The following is a 25,442-nucleotide window of genomic DNA, read 5'->3' as shown; positions in this document are numbered from 1 at the left end:
TGATTCTCTGTCTCAGAGGCTGATGTTAAACTGTCTTTAAAGAGGGTGAACCCTCGCAAGGTGGAAGGTCCCAATGGAGTACCTGGTAAGGCTCTGAAAGTCTGTGCCAACCAACTAGTGGGAGTATTCAAGGACACTTGCAGCCTCTCACTGTTACGGGGTGGAAGTTCAAACTTGCTTCAAAAGGCAGCAATTATACCAGTGCCTAAGAATAATGTGAGCTGCCTTAATGACTATCACCCAGTAGTATTCACATCCACAGTGATTAAATGCTTTGAGAGGTTGGTCATGACTAGACTAAACTCCAACCTGAGCAAGGACCTGGACCCATTGCAATTTGCCTATTGCCACAATAGGTCAATGGCAGACACAATCTCAATGGCTCTCCACACGGCTTTAGACCACCTGGATAACACAAACACCCATGTCAGGATGGTATTCATCAACTATAGCTCAGCATTTAATACCATCATTCCCACAATCCTGACTGAGAAGTTGCAGAACCTGGGCCTCTGTTCCTCCCTCTGCAATTGGATCCACAACTTCTGAACCAGAAGACCACAATCTGTGGATTGATGTTAACATCCTCATCACTGACGATCAACACTGGTGCACCTCAAGGGTGTGTGTGTAGCCCACTGCTCTACTGTCTATTTATACATGACTGTGTGGCTAGGCGTATCTCAAATACCATCTATAAATTTGCTGACGATACAACCAATGTTGGTAGAATCTCAGGTGGTGTCGAGAGGGCATATAGGAGTGAGATATGCCACAGAAATATCCTTCCTGTGCCACAGCAACAACCTGGCACTTAATGTCAGTAAGACAAAAGAGCTGATTGTGGACTTCAGGAGGGGTATGACAAAGGAACACATACCGATCCTCATAGAGGAATCATAGGTGGAGAGAGTGAACAGTTTCCAGTTCCTGGGCGTCAAGATCTCTGTGGATCTAACCCGGTCCCAACATATCAATGTAGTTATAAAGAAGGCAAGATGGCAACTATACTTCATTAGGTGTTTGAAGTGATTTGGCATGTCAACAAATACATTCAAAAACTTCTATGATTGTACCGTGGAGAGCATTCTGACAGGCTGCATCACTGTCTGGTATGGAGGGGCTACTGTACAGGACCAAAAGAAACTGCAAAAGGTTGTAAATCTAGTCAGCTCCATCTTGGGTACTAGCCTACAAAGTACCCAGGAAATCTTTAGGGAGCGGTGTCTCAGAAAGGCAGTGTCCATTATTAAGGACCTCCAGCACCCAGGGCATGCCCTTTTCTCATTGTTACCATCAGGTAGGAGGTACAGAAGCCTGAAGGCACACACTCAGCGATTCAGGAACAGCTTCTTGCCCTTTGCCATCCGACTCCTAAATGGACATTGAATCTTTGGACACTACCTCACTTTTTTTAATGTACAGCATTTCTGTTTTTGGACATCTATTTAATCTATTCAATATATGTATACTGTAATTGCTTTACTCGTTTATTTATTATTATTATTTTTACTTTTTTTCTTTGCTAGATTGTGTATTGCATTGAACTGGTGCTGCTAAATTAATAAATTTCAAGTCACATGATGGTGATAATAAATCTGATTCTGATTCATTTTTTGAATTTAAAATATTGAAGTAAGATTTTTGAAGTAATCTACAAAACATTGCCCATCATGCTAAATCAAAAGAAAAATTCAAAAACCTGTCAACAATTTACTAAAAAATAATAAACCAAAATTAAGAGGCTGAAAAAGTATTCATCTCCTTTGTAATTCCTAACTTTCCTCAGGTGCAATACTATATATTATCTTACCAAGTCATTCAATTTGTTGATGTAGAAAATTGGAGAATCACCTATTTTCAATGAATGGTAGATTTTCAACAGACCAAACCAAAATGAAAGAATATCTAAGACAAGACATGGTAATGATAATAGAGAAGCACAGATCTGGGGAATGGTACAAGACCGTCTCAAGGCAGTGAACATATCACAGAGCTCAATGCAGTCCATTGTGAAAAAGTAGAGAAAATATGAAACCTCAGCTGCACAACCTAGGTCAGGATGCTCCTCTAAGCTTAAGCTGGAGAAGAATAGAGGGCTACTGTGATGCCAATAGTCACACTGAATGAGCTGTAGTAGTCACTGACTGGAACTGGAGATGAAGTTGATGCCTCTGCAGTCCCTAAAGCCTTGCACAGGAAGGATATTTATGGAAGAGTGGCAAGGAAGAAGCCCCAGCTAAAATAAAGCATATCCTTGCCTGTAAAGACTTTGCAAAGCATCTCTTAGAAGATACTATAAAGATGTCAAAGAAGGTCTTATGAGACTACAGTGGAACTTTCTGTTCTCAACGTTAAGTGGTCGGTGTGGCGTAAATCTAACACTATCCACCAGCCAGGTTACATCATCCCTACTGTAAAGTATGGTGAAGGTAGCATCGTGCTATGGGGATACTTTTCAGCAGCAGGGACTAGAAATCTGGTCACGATTGAGGGGAAGATGAATGCTGCTAAATACAGAGAGATCCCAGATTAAAAACTTGCTAGCCTCTGCCAGAATGCTTAAACTGGGGAGGAAGTTCATCTAGCAGTGGGACAAGAACCCAAAGCACACTGCTAGAGCAGCCATGGAGTGGTTTCAGATGAAGAAAATTTATGTCCCAAGTGGCCCAGTCAGAGTCTTAACCTGATCATACATTTCTGACAAGATCTCAAGATTACTGTTCACCGCTGCTCCCCTACTAGCCTGGCACAGCTTGAGCAATTTTGCAGGTGAAATGGGTGTCATCACGTTATGGAAAGCTAATGGAGACTTTTCTAAAAATGCTACTGGCTGCAATAGCTGCAAGAGGTACTGAGTAAAGGGGATTGAATACTTTTGAACTACTAAAAGTTTTAAATTATTTTGTTTTTCCTGCCTTACAATTTTTCCTAGTTTTTTTTCCAGAGCATGTGATTCACAAATAAAAGTGGTGATATTCACTCCCAGGAGCTTGAAGCTCTCAATCTTCTTAACCTCAGCACTGTTGATGTACATGGAAGTGTACGTCCCAGCCCCATTCATGAAGTCAATGACCAACTCTCTTGTTTTGTTGACATTAAGAAAAAGATTGTTGTCATGACACCACATCACTAGTGGATAATTGAATGTAATTAGTTAGTGGGTGCTTGATAGTCGGTGTGAAATTTGAGAGACTGAGGGTTGTTTCGATAGTGTATTATTCAATTCTAATGTAGAGTCGTATAGCTTCCTCTCAGCTGCTTAGCAGGTCAGGCAGTTTCGAAAGAGAAAGGGGAAAACCAGAGTTAATGTAACCATGAAAGGTCATGGTCTTGTAACACTAAATCTGCACAGAGCAAGAAACAGTCTGCTGCGGAAACACAGTGGCTTGAACTGTATCTGCAGTGGAAAAGGAACTGTTGGAAATCCTGCTTCAGGAATCTCAACAGCTTTCCAAAGATTCAACCTGCTGAATATCTCCCAACATTTTCATTCTTTATTTCAGTTTTCCAGCATCAATTTTTCTTCTTTTCTATTTATGCCCTATCACCCTCCAACATGTTCTGTTGTGAAACCAGCTCACTATGACCTATTGTGTATAAACTCAATTCTTGAGTAATCCTTGGCCCTGAGACAAACAGAGGCCGATTAATCTTCTCAGAGTCAGAAATGACATCGAGCTTGAAAAGGTATGGTTGGCAAGGAAGCAAAGGGATGACTAACTGCATTGGCCTCTTTCACCTAACAATATACTTAGAGCCCTTATCATCAGCACCTCTTGCATCATGTCATCATCCAAATGAGTGAGTGAAGCATGTCTGAAGTGACAAATGCCAACACTTACTGAATTGACCATAAATGCTGATAAAAGAAAATCAATGCCAAAGTGCTAAAGGCCCTGCAAAGAAAGATCTACTCAAACAGTGTATCACAGACAATCTGTCCACCCCCAACTAACCCTAGCTTCAAAGTGACCTGCCCTGAAGTCCACTATAATTCACAGTCATGAAGAGACTCTTGCCTCCTTGATCAAAAAAAAAAGGACTGGGTTAATAACAATGTGGATTTGGGAGAGCTAATTGTGCAAGCACAAGATGTTCTTGGGAGATTGCAGACCTCTGAGGCACAGAGAGATCTGAATGTCCTCGTACATAATTCTCAAAAGGCTGGTATGCAGCTGCAAGTAAATTGGAAAGAAAATAGTGTTCTTTATTGCAAGCTAAATTAAATACTAAAGAGAGGTTATGTAAGGCTTGATGAAACCATATCTGGAGTAGTTTTCACACTATTACTCTCCTTAAGGAAGGAGCAGTAGTATTGGAAGCAGTTGAGAAAAAATATATACTAATAACTGGAATACGTACTTCGAATTTGGGAAAGGGTTTGATCTGTACCTGCTGGCATACAGAAGACTGAGAAAGGATGTTTGAAGCTTAAGTTTCTAAAAGGTCTCAACAGGGTGGACCTGGAAAGGATGTGACCATGGATCACTACTTAAGAATAAATCATCTCCCATTTCAGAAAGATAAGGCAACATGATTTGTCAAAAGGTCTTGGGACACTGCAACTGTTTTGCTTCAAATATTGTGAATGTAAAGCTTTTCAATAATTTTAAAACAGCAGTAGATACATTCTTGACAAGCAAGGGCTTGAAAGATTTCTACATGGAGGTGGGAAAGTAGCTATTATACGGCAAACAGACCAGTCTCCAGAGTGTGATGGGCTGAAAGGCCTAATCCTGTTCCTATATTTGCTTACACATATATTCATTTGGAAAATCTACCATGCCTTGCAATGGCAACATAAGAGCTCCACAGCTACCTAAAGCAAAGTACCTCCAGAAAACTTGTAACAAAGGACAGATAATAGGTGGAACTTGTGGAGGAGGTCCAACAACTCACTGACAACCATGACACAGGCAAGTTCTTTGGCTCTCAGTCCATCTGCAGCCCTAAACATTTAATAGTCCATCTCACTGAGAGAATAGTCATGAGTTTATCAAGGACAGAGAGGTGGTCTTCAGCCCCTAGAAGGAATATTTTGAAGATCCATCTACTGAGTCCATGTTTTTGAGTGTCCTTGACTCCACCTCATATGATTAAATCCTATCTTGCTACTACCTTAACAAATGTTTGGAATCTACTTTTCAGCTGAAAAGCAGCGATGCCTACAGAGCAAATGATATTCCTGCTGAGTTCTAAAATTTGGAGCATCTGGCATGAATTCACAGCCTTGTTTCCCTTATCTTGGAAAAGGAGGATATGCCAGGGGATATTGGACATTATTAAATGTGACCATCTTCAAGATACGAAGCAAAATGAATATGATATTCATCATGTGAAAACTACAGAAGAAATATTAGTGTCACACATTATATTTTAATCTTGGAGAAAGCCAATGACTGTCAACCAAAGTGGGACTCTGAGGAACCCCCAAATTTGTCTACACTTGGATTTTTTCTGAATTTTCATTTTGCTATATGATGGTATGTGAGCTGTGATCCTAACAAAGGATATACCATAGACCCAGTCCCAGTACAGACTAGTGTCAAATGTCATCCATGCTATATTTCGAAATAAAATGTAAAAAACCCTCACCTTGATTTTCCTTAATGCAAAGCAGATCTTTATGCACAACACAGTTAATGTAGGGTGGACATTTTATTTAGTATCCATAAAGCTAAACACTTTTAAGTTTGTCTTTATTGTAGAGAAGCTCCCTCTGACAATAAAGGTACAGAGAGGGACTCCTCTAGAAAACGCTGATGACTTCCCACTTATTTGGGAGTCAGTTCCCAATGAAGGATAGACATTGAATAATGAATTTCATCATTGCCTCAATACACCAGTACAGCCTTTCCCTATTGGTCATTCCTGAACTTCCCACGTTCCAATGAGAACACAATCAGCCAATCCAATCTCATGTTACAACTCCAGCTTTCCATTCCCGGCAACACTTTGGTGAATCTCTCCTGCAGATTTAGCTTTACAGCCATATTTTTTCTATAGTGTGTTGACCAGAATCATGCAAAAACTCCAACTGCCATCTAATCAATGTACTCATTCAATGCAACATGACCATCCAACTCTTATACACAATGCCTTGGCTTATGGTGGCAAGCATACCAAATACATTTTTTCTAAATATCAAGTGTCTTCCAATATTCTTTAAATTCTGGAGCAGTTCTGATACAATGGAGGGTGTAAAATGTAAGCTTTCCATATTGAAAGGAGGGAGGAAAAATGGGGATTACTTTGAAAAATACAATGACAGAACTCTCAGCGTATTAATGCATAGAATAAAGTCAGCATAGGCTAATGAAAGAAAAATCTTACTTTAAAAATGTCTTGTCTTTTTCTGAAAATGTAACTTGTAGAATGGATGTTGGACCAATGCACATTATGTCTTTGCACCTTTAGAAGGCTTTTGATATGCTCCCTCAGTAAAATAATTAGTGAGCAGAATTAAGAAACATAGAACTTGGAGTAATTGGGGGTGCCACTGGGGCATAACAGATAGTGCTGTTAGCTCATAGTTCTCCTTCCCCAGGTTCAATCAGAGCTCTGTTGCTGTCCCTTTGTCTACTGTACATTTTCCATGTAAATGTGTACTTTTCCTCCCATACCCCACGGGCATGCTGGCAGATCAATGAGCCACTCTTGAGTATCCCCCTGATGCAGGTGGGTGGCAGGTGTTGTTGGGTTGTTGAGAGAGCATGGGTTTCTTAGGGTAGCAGAGTTGCTCTGTGAGCTGGTGTGGATTTGATGAATCAAAGGATGTCATAATATGAAATATGGCGACACTTTGGCTTGCAAAAAATGCTGTGACAGATTTAAACAAATAGAAAAGCAATCTTAAAGGTGTCTTTCTTATTTGTATTGTTAGCAGTGGGTGGGTATATCATGATAGGCGCTGCCTTAGTGCTTCCAGAATTTGAGCACCAGACTTGAGAAGAATAGATTTCAATAATAGGAATAAAGCAGACAATTGTTGTTCAGTGAATACCTTTGAATCCTCCTTTCAAGGCGATGACAAGTTCAGCAATAAGCAATGAACAACGTTATCTTGTTTTTCTAATGGCCTCGTCTGACTTTGATCTATTTGATGCATCTGTTGTAATGAATTATCTACTGAAGGAACATTGTCATATTTTAACAAAATATCTTAAAATTTAGTTTCTGAACTACTTTGATCTTTCATATTTTTGTCGACTTTCCAATTATTCACAAGCAAATAAATCTTCATGTTTTACAACTTGCAGTACTTAGAGTTAAGTCACCTTGTGTTATAGATCTCAAACTATATTGCCTAACCTCTTCAAACCTTGTTTAGCATGCCAAGTGTTAAAACATTCTTGGAATGCTGGATTGCTTTGCTGAAATGAAGCCCTGCTTTGTTCTGCTACTGACTGGGCCAATGAAAATATGTGGGTTGCCAGGAATCTTTGATAGCACACAATCAATGTTAGACAATTCCTGAATTGTACATCTGCTCCACCTAGTTTTAGGAAATTTAGTCTCTTAATTCTCTGTTGCTTCAGCAAAGTATGTTTTGTTGCAGGAATTGAACTGCTGCTCAACAATCCTGTTTGAATCATGAACTGGACTCCAGTGACTGGTTCTTTCACTTTTTTAAAAAAGCAGTTTCATGCCTCCTGAGTTTCAAGGAGCAGTTTTTAAAGTTTTGATTTTAGGTCTAGGTTTTGACTGGCAGGGAAGAAATACGACGCCACAAGTCATTATCACAAGAGATATTGCAAATGCTGGAAGTCAGAAGTAACACACACAAAATGCTGGAGGAACTCAGCAGATCAGGCAGCATCTTTGGAGAGGAATAAACAGTCGACATTTTGGGCCAAGACTATTCATCGGGACTGGAAAAGAAGGGGAAAAGTGCAGAATGACAAGGTGAGGGGAGGGGAAGGTGTACAAGCTGGAAGTTGATAGGTGAAGGGGGAAGGCAGGTGAATGAGGGAGGGGCATGGTGAGAAGCTGTGAGGTAATAGGTCGATAAGGTAAAGGGCTGAAGACGAAGGATGAATCATCTTTGAATTTATTAAACATTTTGCAAGAAGAAATTTTAAAACTTGGTCCTTTGAACCAAATAATGTAGAAGGCTAAAAGGGTGGACTTGTAATTGGAAAAAGAATGATACCTATCAGAAAGACAATGTCGATGGATGCTGCAGTATTGCAGACTGCGCAATTTGTATGGAATACCCGGGATTTTCTTTTCTGCCACTGTGCTGTACAAAACCAGATTACACCAACAACTACTTAAAATTAACTGGTCTGCAGTTGTGACAGAAGTCAAGGTATGTTGGAGTATTAATCACGTAGTATTCCCTGACTCTTCTTCAGTGCTTATTTATTTTGTTCAGCAATACAACACAGAGTAGGCCCTTTGAGCCCTGCCACTCCAGCAACCCCACAACCCCAATTAACCCTCACCTAATCATGGGATAACTTATATTGACCAATTAATCTAACTGGTACATCTTTAGACAGTTGAAGGAAAATGGAGCACTTGGGGAAAACCCAAACAGTCCAGGGCAAGGATGTACAGAGACCCCTTACAGATTGGTGCTGGAATTGAGTTCCAAACTTAAGAACACCCAAGCCGTAGTTGTGTCATGATAACTGCTGTGCTACTGTGGAGGCCCATGGTATAAATGGGCCAAGGAATCAATATAATTAATCTTTAGTACCACCAAGTTCCAAGAGTATTTTAATTTGAATATTTATAATAGGATCATTAGACATAGGAGCAGAATTAGGCCAATCAGCCCATTGTGCCTCTCTGCCCTATGCACATGGCTGATATATTATCTCTATCAACCCCATTTTCTTAACCTCTCTCCATAACGCTTGATGCTCTTGCTAATCAAGAACCCATCAACCTCCACTTTAAATATATGTAATGGCTTAGCCTTCATAGCCATATAAACTTGCTGACCATACTGCATGTTGTCTTCCCGAGTTAAGCTGCATTTTTGCTTTGTGCTCTAGTTGTGGCCTGGGCAGTAAATACCCAATTGGTTGATTTTTAATGTTTTTTTCTGTTTTGTTCAGGCCACATTGAACCTCCTGGTTATTCCTGCTGGCTGGCATGACATATTGCATGAAGAGAAAGCAGCGGCTACTCAAGTAGGTTGACAGTATATGCTGCTGTAAACATCCTTGACTGGAAGCTTTACTGGAGGAAACTGAGCTTTCAGTCAGATGTTTATGGCTGCAAGCTGCCATGCACTCCAAAAGGAAACTGAACTCCTCTCCCATGGATGTGCCTGGAGATAATGCACGTTCAAAGTGGTTGCATGAAAACTGATAAGATGATGTAATGAAATGTAAATTTCTTTGCAACAACAACTCTGTTTAATATTGATGCAGTGTCCAAGCCACTTGACAGCTCTAATCTAAAACAAGGTTTGATATTAAGCTGATTTAGATTTGGTGGCCAGGGGAGCATCTTGGAGGAGAAAGAGACACAGATTTCTACAGATGTATGGTGGTGCTGAATAGTTGAAACATCTGCTGGTATAGAGACTCCAATGAATAGTATTGAAAGGAGCCTCTTCTCATTACTACAATTGGGGCAGATCTACAGGAGCCTAAAGTCATACACTTAACATTCTAGGAAAAGCTTCTTCCCCCGCCATCAGATTTCTGAATGGTCCATGAACAGGACTGCATTATTCCTCTCATGCTCTTTTTAATTTTTGTAACTTACAGTAATTTTTATGTCTTGCAGTGTACTGCTGCTGCAAAACAAGAAGTTTCACAACATATGTCATGGATAATAAACCTGATTCTGATTATGGAGCTGGGGTCAAGGCAGCTGAAAGCACCTCCGCCCATTTGTGGAATGCTAAACACTAGGAATGCCAGGATTTTAGTAGCGTTGGTAGAGGGAAAACCATGAAAGATTAAAAAGCTGGATATGAAATAAAATATGTAGTCATCTGCATAAGTATCTAGCTTCAGAAAGTGAAATTAAGATGTTTGAATTTTTATTTGGGCGTTTTGCTAAAACATTTTTTAATATCTGAATTGAATTCTTTGTAACTGAATAACATCATTTTAGCTAATGACTTTAAGGCCTTTTAGAAAACTGTAAAAATCTTGTTACCCCAATTAGCAAATTTCAAATCACTTGGTAAGAATGTTCAATAATCTGATTGAGATGCTGAAAACCTGAATTAAAGTCAGTCAATTCTAGAATTTACGCCTCCTTTTTTTAAAATTACCTCCATGATAAGGGAAATATATTCTTCTTATTTACTTAAGAGCTGAATCAGGTAACAATTTCATGCACCCCATTCAAGTTTCCTCTCAATTTCTTCTGTTCAAAAGAAAATAATCTCAACCTATTGAATATTGTCCCGTGTTTAGGCTAGCATTAAATTGGGGATTTAATGTAAGTTGTCCCGTATTTAGGCTAGCATTAAATTGGGGATTTAATGTAAGTTGTCCTGTATTTAGGCTAGCATTAAATTGGGGATTTAATGTAAATTGTCCCGTATTTAGGCTAGCATTAAATTGGGGATTTAATGTAAATTGCCCCGTATTTAGGCTAGCATTAAATTGGGGATTTAATGTAAATTGTCCCGTATTTAGGCTAGCATTAAATTGGGGATTTAATGTAAATTGTCTCGTATTTAGGCTAGCATTAAATTGGGGATTTGCTGGGTGGCATGGCTCGAAGGGTCAGAAGGCCCTACTCTGCACTGTATCTCAATAAATAAATGATATCTCTAATCTTCCAGCCCAGGCAACATCCTCATATATCCTCTGCACCTTTTCCAATGTGATCAAACCTTTCCTATGGTGTGATGATCAAAATTAAACTCATCTTTGTACTTTTAGACTTGGGAGATGACACTTCCTTTTGCAACTAGAACTTTGAGCTGCTGACTAACAGAGCACACTAAGCATGTATAGGCAGCAACACCTCCAAAACAATTATTCTCATCTCTTGTGCCGCACAGAGCTATGTCATCAGATCCTGTGCATTCACAACTGTGTGGCCAGATTCTTCTCTAACTTAATCCACAACATTGAAGATGCTGCCACCATAGTTGCCTTAAATTAAATAAAGATGTCTTAGAGTACATAAAAAAGAATGGGAGCTCAGTGATGTGGGGTCATTGACAATCATTCCATCAATGTCTACAAAACAAACAAGTTTTTCATTTACTCCAGGAAGTGGGGCGGGGGGAGGGGTGTTGGCAGAGCACACGCTCCTGTTCACATCCATGGTGCTGAGTTGAAAAGGTTGTAAGTTTCAGATTCCTAAGAGTGAACATTGCCATGGTCCAACCACGTACTGTAGATGGCATGGTCATGAAAGCTCAGCAGTGCCTCAGCTTCCTTAGGAGGATAAAGAAATCTGGCCTATCCCCTTTGACTCTCAACAATTTTTATTTATACCCCACTGAAAGCATCATGGTTTGGTATTGCAACTGTTAGACCATAAAATATAGGAGCAGAATTAGACCATTCAGCCCAGACAGTCTGCCTTGCCATTCTATGATTGCTGATTTATTATCCCCCTCAATTCTATTCTCCTGCCTTCTTTCCATAATCTTTAATGCCTGATTAATCAAGAACCACTTTAGATATATCCAATGCCTTGGCCTCTACAGCCATCTGTGGCAATGAATTCCACAGATTCCCTACCCTCTGGCAAAAAACATTCCCTGTCATCTCTATTATAAATGGATATCCTGCTACTCTAAGGCAATGTCATCTGGTCCTAGACTCACCACTACAACCACTCTATACAGGCCTTTCAATATTCAATGGGTTACAATGTGATCCCTGCCCCCCATTCTTCTAAATTCCAGCAAGAAAAGGCCTAGAGCCATCAATTGTTCCTCATACAATAAGCTTTTTATTTCCAGAATCATTCTCATGAAAATACTCAGAACCCTCTCCGATGTCAGCAAATCCTTTCTTAAATAAGGGAACTGAAACTGCTCACGTAAGTGAAACCTCACCAGTGCCTTATAAAGCCTCAGCATTACAGCTTTGCTTTTATATTTTAGTCCTCTCAAAATGAATACTTACATTGCATATGACTTCCTCACCACTGACTCAACCTGCAAATTAACCTTTAGGGAATCCTGCATGAGGACTCCCACATCCTTTTACACCTTGGATGTTTGAATATTCTCCCCATTTAGAAAATAGTCTGCACCTTTATTGCTTCTAACAAAGTGCATGACCATAAACTTCCCTACACTATAATCCATCTGCCACTTCTTTGCCTGTCCAAGTTCTGCAGACTCCCCGCTTACTCAACAGTGCCAGTCTATCTTCACCACCTATCTTCATATTGTCTGAAAACTTGGCCACAAAGCCATCAATTACGTCATCCATATCATTGATATATAACATGAAAAGAAGTTGTCCCAACACCGACCACCGAGAAACACCACCGAACAGCCGAATAGAAAAGACCACCCTTATTCCCCCACTTTGCCTCCAGCCAGTCAGCCAATATCCTATCTATGCTAGTCTCTTTTTTGTAATACTATGGGCACTTATCTTGTTAAACTGCCTCATGTGTGCCACCTTGTCAAAGGCTTTCTGAAAATTCAAGTAAACAGCATCCACTGACATTCCTTTGTCTATCCTGATTGTTGTTTCCTCAAAGAATTCCAGCAGATTTATCAGGCAAGATTTCACCTTAAGGAAACCATGCTGACTTTGGCTTATTTTATCATGTACTTCAAAGCACTCTAAAACCTCATCCTTAATAACAACTTTCCAGCCACTGAAGTCATGCTAACTGGCCTATAATTCCCTTTCTTCGGCCTCCCTCCATTCTTAAAGAGTGGAGTGATGGATCCGAATCCGCGTCCAAGTCGAGTCTGAGTCCAGATTCCTAGTCCAAGTTGAGTCTAAGGCAAATTCAAGTCCAGGTACCAAGTTCAAGTCCTAGTCCAGGTTTTACCGGTTTGTTATCCAACGTTTATGTCCATGTTGACATTTTGACCTCGCTGCCTGGCCTCCCTAGTAACTATCAATAAACACTGTTTTGTTTATAACTACCTCTGTGTCTGTGTCCTACACTTGGGTCCGCTCTCAATGCCCCTGTGTAATATCAGAAGAGGAAAAAGTGAGCAATCTCAAGTTTCTGGGTGTCAGCATCTTTGAAAATCTAAAATCTACCCTGGGCCCAACATATTGATGCAGTAACAAATAAGGCTTGACGGTAGCTATATTTCATTAGGAGTTTGACAAGATTTGGCATATACCCAAAGACACTTGCAAATTTCTATAGATGCTCTGTAGAGAGCATTCTAACTGGCTGCATAACTGTCTAGAATGGGGGGGGGGGGCACTGCTCATGATTGAAAAAAGCTGCAGAAAGTTGTAAACGCTGTCAGCTCCATCATGGCAATAACCTTGTCAGCATCCAGGACATCTTCAAGAGATAATGCTTCAAAAAGGCATCGATCATTAGGACCTCTATCACCCAGGAATTTCCCTCTTCTCATTGCTATCATTAAGATGGAGGTCCAGGAACCTGAAGGCATGCGCTCAATGATTCAGGAATAGCTTCTTCCTCTCGGCCATCAGATTTCTGAATGGACATTGAACCCATGAACACTACCTCACTACTTTGTTTTTTTGTACTGCTTATTATTTAATTTAATTTTTAAAAATATACATACTTCTTAATGTAACTTACAGTTTTTATTATGTTTTGCAATGTACCGCTGCCACATACCAACAAATTTCATGACATATGCCAGTGATATTAAACCTGATTCTGATTCGGATTCTTATACTGTAAGAGTTGGGGTCCCAACACCGACCCCTGCGGAACACCACTAGTCACCAACTGCCAGTCTGAGAATAAACCATTCATCCCAACTCTCTGTTTTCTGTTAGAAAGCCAATCCTCCACCCATGCCAGAAGATTATCCCCAATCCCATGATTTTTTACTTTAAGTAATAATCTTTGGTGTGGCACCTTGTCAAATGCCTTTTGGAAGTCCAAATACACCACATCCACTGGTTCCCCTTTATCTACCCTATATGTTATGTCCTCAAAGAACTCCAACAAATTTGTCAAACATGACTTCCCTTTTGTAAAGCCATGCTGACTTTGTCCTATTAAGCTATGTTTATCCAAATGCCCTGTTACTGTTTCCTTAATTATCGAAACTTACCTTTCTCTTTGAGGGCTCAACCATAAGCTGGTCTAAAAAGCCATCTCATAGGCGTTGATTTTCCCAGTTTACCTGCATATTGAGATCACCATCACTGTCGTAACATTGCCCTTTTTACATGCATTTTCTTTCTCCTTTTGTAACTTGTAGCCCACATCCTGGCTACTGTTCAGAGGCCTGTATATCACACTATCAATGTCTTTCACACTTGCATTTTCTCAACTCTACACACAAGGATTCTACACAAGATGTCACCTCTTTCTAAGGTTATGAAAACATGTTTTACTAACAGAACCACCCCACCCTCTCTTCCTACCTTCCTGTCCTTTTGAGAAAAAGTGTGTCCTTGGATACTGCATTCAAATATGACACCTTCAGTCCTGGATTCATCACCCTTTTTGATTTTGCCCCCATGTTACACTTCACCTCATCCCACTGACTGCAATTTTGTCGCATCATCTGCTTGCCCTTCCTCACAGACTCACTACAGACTCATCTATGTGTATACCAACTGCTCATCTATTTGTCCTGCCTGTAGAGTGCAAAAAATGCCTGACACAGCTCAGCACTTTGCGAAAACCAACCTCCTCTCCACAGACTCTGCCACATTATGACCTTGTGCTTTACCCTTTAATTGCACTGCATTTTCTCTGTAACTGTAACCCTTTGTTCTGCATTATGTTATTATTTTACCTTAAACAACTTCAATGACTGTTGTAATGAATTGATCTTATGCTATGAGGTGAGGTTGGACATTCTGAGGCTGTTTTCTCTAGAATGGCAGTTGATACACGGAGAGTAGTGGCTTCTGAAATGCACTCCCAGGGGTGCTGAGAGAGGCAGATACATAGAAGTGTTTAAGGTACACAGCTATGTGAGGAAGAGAAGGATATGGTCAATGTGTGGGGAAGAGGAATTAGATTAATTAGGAGTCATTGGTTTAATTGGTTCCACACAACATTGTGGGCCGAGGGGCCTGTCATGCACTGTATTGTTCTATGTTCATGTTAATTTAAACAAAAATAAAAAATAACATATAATATTTCAGAATATTTCACTTCTGGTCAATACATTAGCAGAATCAGAATCAGATTTAATATTATTGACATATGTCCTGAAATATGTTAACTTTGTGGCAGCAGTACAATGCAATATATTTTTATTTTTAGAATCTTTTTATTGATATATAATCTTCAACAGCTATAAAATGATACAAAATTTCAACAGATTAATATGTATGCAATTAATAAAGCTGAAGAAAAAAACTGATCTTAAAATATAAAAATGGAAAAAAAAATTATATATAGGAAAAAGAAGGAAAAAAAAGAACCCCATCTAACTAGGGGAAAAAACCCACTAACTACAAAAAAACACACCCATTAGGAATCAACCCCCTGGAGCAATACATTTGACCATCATCTAAATAAATAAAAAAAAGTCATCAACCGCCATTTCGTATTTATAAAAAAAATAAAATTGGAAGGATACCATATAACTTAATTCAAATTAAGTGATAATATTTGGAAAAAGAACCCCATCTTCTCTCAAAATCAAATCGAGTATCAAAAATTCTACTAACTTTTTCCAAACTAAGACATAACATCACTTGACAAAACCATTCAATTAATGTAGGGGAAGAAATATCTTTACATTTTAACTACTGGCCCTTCTTGCCAGTAGTGTAACAAATGGGATTACATGTTGATCTGAAAATGAGATACCCTGAATATGATGTGGAACTATTCCAAATAGAACAGTCAAAATTAATTTTGACTAAGGGTTGTAAATTAATTTTCAACGCTTTAGAGATTGTAGAAAATAAAGATTTCCAGAATGATTTTAATGCAGAACATGACCAGAACATATGTGACAAAATAGCTCCATTACCTTTACAGCTCTCTAAAATTCCAAATTTAAATCTCTATCCAGTTATTAAACAATCCCTATGGATTTGGGTTCAGTTTCATAATTTTTAAAATTTTAAACAATTTAAGTTATCTAGTTTTTTATATCGAAACTTCTCATTTAAACCTTCAACAACTGACCCCATTTTTCTTCTATGGAAAAATAAAGGAATTCATTCTTTTACAGCTTTATTTTGTGATGGTCGATTGATGACTTTTGAGGAGTTAATTAACAAATATTCTCTCGCTCATACACATTTTTGCAATATTTTCAGGTTAGGCATTTTTTACAACAACATTTACCTAAGTTTCCATATTTACAAGAATCTGATTTGTTGGATACCATTTTGAAATTGAATCCCTTAGTTAAAGGTTCCATTAGTAGAATTTATAATATATTTTTGTTCCAAAAAGAGAACTTATCACTAAAGATTAAACAAGATTGGGAGAGAGAACTTAATATGATCTTTGTTAATGAAGGTTGGCTTCGAGTTTTGAAAAACGTAAATTCTTCTGTATGTGCCAACCATTGTTTAATTCAATTTAAAATTGTACACCGTTATTACTTAACAAAGGAGAGACTATCTAAAATATTTCCTAGTATAGGTACAATGCAATATATGATAATAGAAAAAATGTGAACTACAGTGGGTATATACATAAGCACAGCCTGGATCGACCACCAGAAAGCGTACAACTTAATGCCCCACGCATGGTCAACAAGACACTAAGGACCTTCATCAAGAACTTGGTGGGCTGTTGGATGACAGTGCTAGAAGTTAACTCAAAGCCAATGGCACAAGTGTCCATCAAATGTGGAATATACCAGGGTGGTTCATTATCCCCACTGCAGTTCTGCATGGGCTTGAACCCCCTCAGCCAGTTCATCTCAAAGAATGGACATGGGTACAGGTTCAGGAGTGGAAAGACCATCAGCCACCTCATGTACATGGATGACATCAAGCTGCATGCCAGAAATGAGACATTGATTCACTAATCCACCTGACAAGGGTGTACAGGTGAGATATCAGGATGTCATTTGGACTGGAAAAGTGCAGCTGGACAGTCATGAAAAGAGGTAAACCTGTCAAGACTGAAGGATTTGAGTTACCTGAAGACCACATGCCAGATGTACAGGACATCTACAAATGCCTAGGTATCTGGCAGGCATATGAAGCCACGATGAGGACACAACATCCATGTACCTCCAAAATGTGAGACATGCCTCAAAAAGCCAGCTGAATGGGAAGAACAAGATCAGAGCCATCAACACATTTTTGCCCAACCAGTCATCAGATAAAAAGCCACAATAGTTTGCTGGCCAAGTAAAGAACCAGAAGCCGTTGATATGAGACCCGGAAACTCTTACATGGAGGATTCCATCCAAAGTCCAAAGTTGAGTGACTGTACACCCACTGGAATAAAGGAGGATGGGGACTTGGAAGTGTCAAGGCCATAGTCCAGGAAGGAAAGCGAAACATCTATGAGTATGTCAGGAAGATGGCCCCGAAGGAGGACCTGCTTGGAGAATACCTCAGACAGCAGGCAGTGCATATGAAATAGAAGTGGGTGAAGCAGAGCCAGAGGACCAGAGGCCATGGCAGGACAAGCCACTGCACGGGATGTACCATCGCCAGTTCTCAGAGGAGGCGGACCTAAGAAATGGCTGGACCTGGCACAGAGGTGCTGCTCCCGGCTGCACAAGAACAGGCGCTGAGCACAAGAGCAATAGAAACGAGGTCTGTCAAACTAGACAAGACCCAAGATGCAGACTGTGCAAAGAATCTTCTGAAACCATCCAGCACGTAGCAGCAGGATGCAAAATGCAGGCAAAAACAGCATACACTGAATGGCACAGCCAAGATGCAGGAATTATGTACAGGAACATCTGCTCTGAATATGGATTGGACACTCCCAAGTCAAAATGGGAAACACCCGTGAACGTAAATGGAGAATGAGAAAGCTAAGATCATGTGGGGCTTCCAAATACAGACTGATAAGCAGGTACTGGCCAATCAACCAGACATGGTAGTACTGGACAAGGAACAGAAGAGAGCATTCGTAATGGATGAGGCAATCCTGAATGATGGTAATATCAGGAAGAAAGAATATGAGAAGCTGGAGAAATACCAGGGCTTGAAAGTGCAGATGGGGGGATGTGGAGGTTAAAGCCAGAATAATCCTGGTGGTGATAGGAGCACTTGGAGTGTGACACCTGGATAGGGAGGATGGCTCCAACAAATCACAGGAAGAGCATCTGAGATCTCAGTCCAGAAGAGCGCACTGCTAGGAACAGGAAGGATATTGCGCAGAACTCTGAGGCTGCCATACCTCCGGTAGAGGACCTGGGATTGAGGGAAGAATACACATATACATCACCCATAAGGGATGAGAATATAATAGTTAAATTAAAGAAGCAGTGCAAAAAATAAAAATAAAAAGGTGGTGGGGTCGAGTTCATGGGTTCAATGTCCATTCAGAAATCGGAAGAATGTGGAGGTTTTCACAGAGTACAGAAATTTTATTGGGTTGTAGGAGTGAATGAGAGACTGTGAAAGGCAGCACCATTAGAGGATTTGAAAAAATGAATGGACATATTTTAGTTTGCTCTCCAGGAACTGTGTTGTTGGATGAATGAGACGGTGCACAATTGGTGAGGAAGAGCTGAAACTTGTAGAAAGGTAATGTTGAGTGTATGGGTGTTGGACATAGCTCATTATAAATTTGCACACACGTAGAATTTGCATGGTTGATTCTGATTACCTCAAATCAAAAGAAGATAATCGGAGATTTAGAGTCAAGTATTGAAACCAACAGCATCTACACTACACGCTGCATCCACAAAGCAAACAGCATTATGAAGGACCCCACGCACCCCTCATATAAACTCTTCTCCCTCCCGGGAAAAGGCACCGAAGCATTTGGGCTCTCACGACTAGACTATGTAACAGTTTCTTCCCCCAAGCTATGAGACTCCTCAATTCCCAGAGCCTGGACTAACACCTTACTGCCCTATTGTCCTGTTTATTATTTATGGTATTGCCTGCACTGTTTTGTGCACTTTATGCAGTCCTGGGTAGGTCTGTAGTCTAGCGTAGTTGGGTTTTTTTGGGGGCTTTTTTAACGTAGTTCAGTCTAGTTTTTGTACTGTGTCATGTAACACCATGGTCCTGAAAAACGTTTTCTCATTTGTACTATGCACTGTACATAGTAGTTATGGTCGAAGTGACAATAAAAGTGACTTGACTTTTTAGCGAACTCCCATCGTTCATTGAAGACTACTGAAAACTACAAGTCCCAAAACAACCCAGTGCTACGCACGGATCCGCGTCGGAGCTGTAGCCAATGGCGTGTGCGGAGGAGGTGGAAGTGCTATGTCGACGCGTTACGAACGGCCTGGGGTTCGGCTTGTGGTTTGAACGTGAGCCGGGTGATGCGGTCCTAATCGGAGGGTGGAAGGCCGGGGTTCGGGCCGTACTTTCTTCCACTTGCTACGTCGGCAGATGATGGAGCGGGCGATGGAGCAGCTGAATCGGCTGACCCGTTCTTTGAGGCGGGCTCGGACCGTGGAGCTTCCCGAAGGTACGGAGTGTGCTGTACCCGCAAGGGGAGGCGGGTGGTATGAACCCTCGAGCAGTGGAGGAGGAGGAGGTGTGGGATCTGACCATCACAGTGGTCAGGGCGGGCAGCGGGCATTCCGACTCCACGGTAGTGGGTACTGGGAAGGGGGCTGGGAAGAAAGGTGCCTGATCCCCGTTGTGGTGGGGAAAGAGGAGAGGCAGCTTGGACCCCGGGGTGGTGGGGAAAAGGGGAGAGTGGGCTTTATCCCCGGGCTGGTGGGTGAAAAGGAGTAGCGGTCTGACACCTGGGGTATTGGGGGAACTGAAGAGATGTCTGACCCCCCCCCCCCATTCCCAGTGTGATGATGGGGGGGGGGGGTTGTCCTGACCCTACCCGACTCCCAGGGCGGTGGGGGAAGATTAAAGAGGTGGCCTGATCTCCCAGGTGTGGGGAGCAATGGAAAGGTGGGTCTGATTGACAGTTCGGTGCAGGGGAAAGAGGATAGGATGCCTGATCCCTAGTGTGGCGAGCGGAGAGGGTGGGGTTGACCCCAGGGTGGTGGGGAGGGCCTGACCAATGTTCTTTCTAATTTGTAATGACCAGTGTGTGCAAAAATCTTGCGCTGTGCAATTTTTTTGCCCAGTGACAGCAACGTGGGCACTGAATAATTTCTTCAATAAAAACATTATAAATAAGCCTGTTTGAGTGCCTGCAGACAAACCATCACAAACTCCACGTTGTCAGCACCGCCCGCATGAGAAACTGGAAAAGGAAATGTGATTGTTTATGATCACGAAACATACTTGCATGGCAACGAGGTTGAGGGTGACAACCTTTTGTGCACAGTTTAAATTCCTTTGTGCGCTAGTAGCAATAGATGTGTGTGCACCTTAGAGAGAACATTGGGGCTTCCCCAGGGTGCTGGTGGGAGAAGAAAGTGGTTGACCTCTGGGGTAATGGGGTGGGGGGGGGGGTAAGAGGAGAGTGGAGCCCTAACCTGTTTTTCAACACCAAACTCGTATCCACCAAAAGTAGTGTCAGATATGTTATGTTCTACAGCCTGTTTTGGTTGAGTTATTTTGTCTTACTTTAAGCAAAATGACAAATTGAAATCCAAATTGTCAAGCAGCCTGTTATATTGTTCACTTCTTAGGCAATTTTGCATTCTATGTAATTCAAGTGTTGTAATAGTGGTCTGCAGTTCCAGGATTTGGATCGTTTGATAAAGGACCAGCAATATATTTTATAGCTGTGCTTGTGTACAACCTGGAAGTTCCCATGCAATTGCAGTCGTAGCCCTTAGTGGTGGAGCTTGTGAATTTGGGAGGCATGTTGGAGTCATCTGGGCAAATACAGTAACTACAGTGTATTTTGTTAGTATTACAAATAGTGATAGTGTTGGAGGAATTGAAAGTTTAGGAAGGTTCATGAGGTGCCATTGAGAACCTTGAAGTCCTTGGTTCTGCACTCATCCATGCACCATGCAGATGGTGGAATGGCCCTGGGATGTCTGAAGCTGAGTCACTGAAATGTTCTTGTAGCTATGATTTTGTGGTTGGTTGAGTTGTACTTCTGTTCAATGGTGATCCCCAGAATATCGATGGTGGGAATGGGGTGATGGGATGACACTACATATCAAAGTGGGGTCATAAATTTGGAAATGTCATTGCCTGGAACTTATGTGGTACAAATGTTCCAGACACTTAATGGGAAAACTGCTCTTGAAGAATGCAGAGGGAAATTCCACTGCAATGCCATGGCTTATTCTGCTGGCTTTATCCAGATTGATAACCAGGAATGGGAGAGTTAGCAGACATTACCCTGATTGTGATGGTGTAACATCTGCTCCAATACTCATCAACTTCAATTAAATCTAAAGAAATCACATATCAGCTTCTTCCACCTGCACAGTTGTGGTCCAAGCAAAAATCTAAACACAGCCCTTAAATGTAGTTATCTTACTTGCTATTTAAACTCAAATATCAGAATACCCAAAAAATCTCATCTTTTATTTTAAGATTCATGTTGAAATGTGAATTAATTGTCTAAAGTAATACTAGATCAAAATGGCAGAGTGGCAAGTGGAATGTCAGATGCCCTACATTGAGCTGGCTGCAGAAAATATATGAAGTGAGATAGGAGTTGCTTCATGATAGATTAAGCGAAGCATGCAGACTTTGGGAATGAGAGTGATTGAGGAGCTTCCTGTGAGGGAAATGACAGGAGTGGATTAAGTATTGGAGTGGATTAAGTATTAGGCTCTAAAATTGCCTCCATCCCAAGTTAGTGAAATTATACTGTTACAACAGCTGATACCTACTATACTGGAATGATGCTGACCACACTTTGTTTTGCCTACTCAGTGAATGAGGACAGTCAAATACATATGCTTTTCTATCTTGCAGAATCTGCTTTTGAACTTTGCATTGTACTCATTAGGAGAAAGTTATATCTTTAGGCAGTTTACAGTGTGAAAGCTTTGCAATGGGATTTGGTCATGGTGTGAAGTTTTAATTCTTAATTGTGCTTTGGTTTCTTAAGGCATTGCATTCAAGACTCCTAAATCCGGAGTGGTGTGGTATGAGTGAATACAGTTTAGGCATGTCTGTTCTGTTGCAGTAAATGCACTTGCCCCATACTCTGCTAATGTACTCTAGAGCAGATATAATTGAAGTGGAAAATTGAATGTATTTCTCTTCTTATAAAGGGACTTAAGCTAGTTCGTCTTTATTATTTAGCTGAAAGAACAAAAGTTAGGAATCCTGGTGCTTAAACTTAATTACATAAACTTGTGTTACTACAAACATTTATTTCAAATTCCATAAGAAAATAAGGATGGGGGAAATATAGAAATGAAAATATGAAAAAATCAACATCTCTGTGTAAAGAGAAGATGTCTTAATGTATTATTGTAGCAGCATTTCTTTTAGCTGAAGTAACAACAGGTATTTTGTGCTTGTAGATAATGAAACTGCAGTTTATACGTTGATGCCTATGGTAATGGCTGATCAGCACAGGTGAGCTTTGTAGTCCAATACATTTCAATTATTTGAGACTAAATGGAAGGGGAGATTGCGTGATGATAATATTCCAATAGAATCAAAATTTAACACCTTCAAGGATAAAACATGTTTACATATTTTATGAAGATTAAAGTAATTGGACCTTTTACTGTTAATGTCATTTTTTTCATGAGAGCCTGTTAAATCAAAATTAAAAATTGTTGTCATGGTAATTGTCCTGGTAGTGCCATTGGGAGATTACTTTTCTTGCATGTATTGTGTATTTTGAGTATCAGGAACAGTGTGAGTAAATGCAATGTAAACGACTCCTTATTCTGTCCCAGCAAACTACCTCAGGTTCATATTTTGGAGGGAGTCATGCAGATGGCTGGAAGTACAATGGACCAAGTCTGAGTAACTTTCATTTCACTTCATCGAGTATGTGGGAGGCTAAAATTAATCTGTGTTTCAGAGGCTATGGGTATGGTTGTGTTGTGATATTGTATAGCTGCTATTTAACTATTTCTCTCCCTGATTTTGGTTTAAGTTGAAGTTCTTTCATGATAATTCTGGGCTATTATAACTCTTGCAATAATTCGTTTTCCTATGTAATTGGACAAGGAGACCTAACTAATTTAAGCAGTCCTGATAAGGGGTCTTGACTAGAAATACTGACTTTCCATTTCCCTCACAGATGCTGCTTGGCTTGTTGAGTTCCTTTGTGTGCATTGCCACTAATTTAAGCAATGTTCTTTATTATTTGTGAAGGCTAATGAGATTCCCTGGAGAAGTTTAAAAAAAAAGTTGTATTATTTGCTGTTATTATGGAAATCTTCTATCATAGTTTTGTGCATATCATTGAAACCATTTGTAATGTTGTGTTATATTGTTTCTTTTTAAGGTCCGTTTCAGAATTGTTGACAAATTCAAAATTTGATGTTAATTATGCTTTTGGTCGTGTCAAGAGAAGCCTGTTGCATATTGCTGCAAAGTAAGATAGTTTGCTATTTTTATGATTTACCTTGCTATTACTTTATTACATCATTTTGTCTTCCATTAAAGTGTTTCACAGTTATGCTAGATTACAGGGCTGCACATAGAATTGGTTCAAATCAATCTTTTCCATAGCTATTGTCAATTTTGGTGGAACTAAAGTTGGCTAAATTGGACAAAATGTACTCCAAACCACTTTGCATGGAAAATTATCTGGCTGCCTTTCGGCCTGGACTGTTAATGGGTATTTTAAATGAAGGTGGTGGGAACAGCAAGAATGTTGTGGTCCATTCTACTTAACTGTAATTTATTATACCTCTAAAAGTGAAAGTGTTGTGACTTATCTCGCGATATTTTTCTTTTCATGAAATCTGTAAGTTGGCATTATGAACTACTAGAATAAAATTCCAGTGATAAAATAAAAGTAATCATGCCTAATAATGACTGTTTTCTTTACACCTCAGTTGTGGCTCTGTTGAATGCCTTATTCTGCTTCTGAAGAAAGGTGCAAATCCAAACTACCAGGATATTTCTGGATGCACTCCCCTTCACCTAGCAGCTCGGAATGGGTGAGTATGCTGAGGCTTTTAAGGTCTTTTAAAACATCAGTGTTTTTTCACCTGGTATCTTTTATTAAGAGTTTATTTGAAATATAATGAAATATTAAGAATTGTTAAGTAGAAGTACGTATTAATTATTGGTTAAGCAATCAAATTATGCCAGCAATGTGGCATTTTACCTGTATAGCAATGGATTTAATTTTTTTTTGTAATCCAAATGTCACCACCAGTGTATTTATGTGTTTGTCCTTTGTAGTTAGTGATGAGCACCATCTTAAACAATCCTTGTCCTTATAATGGAGGTTCTCCTATGCAATGGAAATCAGCTATCCAACAATTGTGAAAGAATGGGAAAATGTCAGGGTGGTTGAAGAATTGGAGAGGATCCTGCACTGGTCAAAGTGCAGATTTGAGAAGTAGAGTGTAGTACATTTTTATAGATAATGCCACAGTACGTCAGTGGTGGGGTGATGAATGTTTGAAATACACTTAATGCCAATGAAACAGGCTTATGTGTCTTGACACTGTATTGAGTATTGTGTATTGAGATTCTTGACAGTTGTTGGAGCTACACTCCTCCAGACATAGAGTGTTCCATTGCATGCTGAATTTATGTGCATGGAGTGAGGAGCAAATCACTTGCCACTGGATACTCTTGTGTCCATTGTATTTTGTAGCTGGCCCAGCTGAGATTCTCGTTGATGGAGTGTTTCAGTGATGGTAATGCCATATGATATCAAGATAAGTGGTTAGATTTTTATCGTAATAGTCATTGCCTGCCACATATCATAGATTACTTATCACCTCTCAGCCCATTGTCTTGCCGCCAGCAGACATGGATTGCTTCATTTGTTAAGATTTTGTTACTTTTTTTTCAATTTTTGGATCTGGGCAGTGTTGATCGGACCTGTGAAGGTGATAGTAAGCTGCCTTGAAGCAAAGGAGCCCTTCTGGTGAAGGTATTTCTATACTGTTCTTGGGTAGGGAGCTGCAGGATTTTAACCCTACCATAATTTCCAAATCAGTGTGCTATGCAGTTTGGGGAGAAATTTTCAAGTGTTATGTGATGAGAGAGGACTTGATAGAGGTCTGCAAGATTATAAGAGGCATAGGTAGGGTGGACAGCCAGTTCCTGTTTTCCAGGGCATGAATAGCAAACACCAGAGGGCATGCGTACAAAGTTAAGGGAGGGACGTTTAGGGGAGACATCAGGGGCAAGTTTTTTACACAGAGGTTTGTG

General features: G+C 40.2%; 1 protein-coding gene across 3 annotated transcripts in view; it reads left to right on the top strand.

The window, feature by feature from the left end:
• Positions 1-25,442, top strand: part of hace1 (HECT domain and ankyrin repeat containing E3 ubiquitin protein ligase 1) — a 105,462-nt gene that overhangs the window by 5,236 nt on the left and 74,784 nt on the right. For 2 of the 3 annotated variants that reach the window (XM_073056474.1, XM_073056476.1), the window contains exons 2-6: positions 9,072-9,146; positions 19,341-19,668; positions 22,610-22,664; positions 23,551-23,640; positions 24,107-24,211. In XM_073056474.1, the coding sequence (XP_072912575.1) occupies positions 19,590-19,668; positions 22,610-22,664; positions 23,551-23,640; positions 24,107-24,211 (329 nt within the window). In that variant the 5' untranslated portion in view covers positions 9,072-9,146; positions 19,341-19,589. Of the gene's footprint in view, positions 1-9,071; positions 9,147-19,321; positions 19,669-22,609; positions 22,665-23,550; positions 23,641-24,106; positions 24,212-25,442 lie in introns of those variants that run through there. The other variant, XM_073056475.1, reaches the window with a different exon arrangement.

The sequence above is a fragment of the Hemitrygon akajei genome, chromosome 9 (assembly GCF_048418815.1).
Source record: "Hemitrygon akajei chromosome 9, sHemAka1.3, whole genome shotgun sequence".
NCBI lineage: Eukaryota > Metazoa > Chordata > Chondrichthyes > Myliobatiformes > Dasyatidae > Hemitrygon > Hemitrygon akajei.
This window is presented reverse-complemented; position numbering and strand designations above follow the sequence as displayed.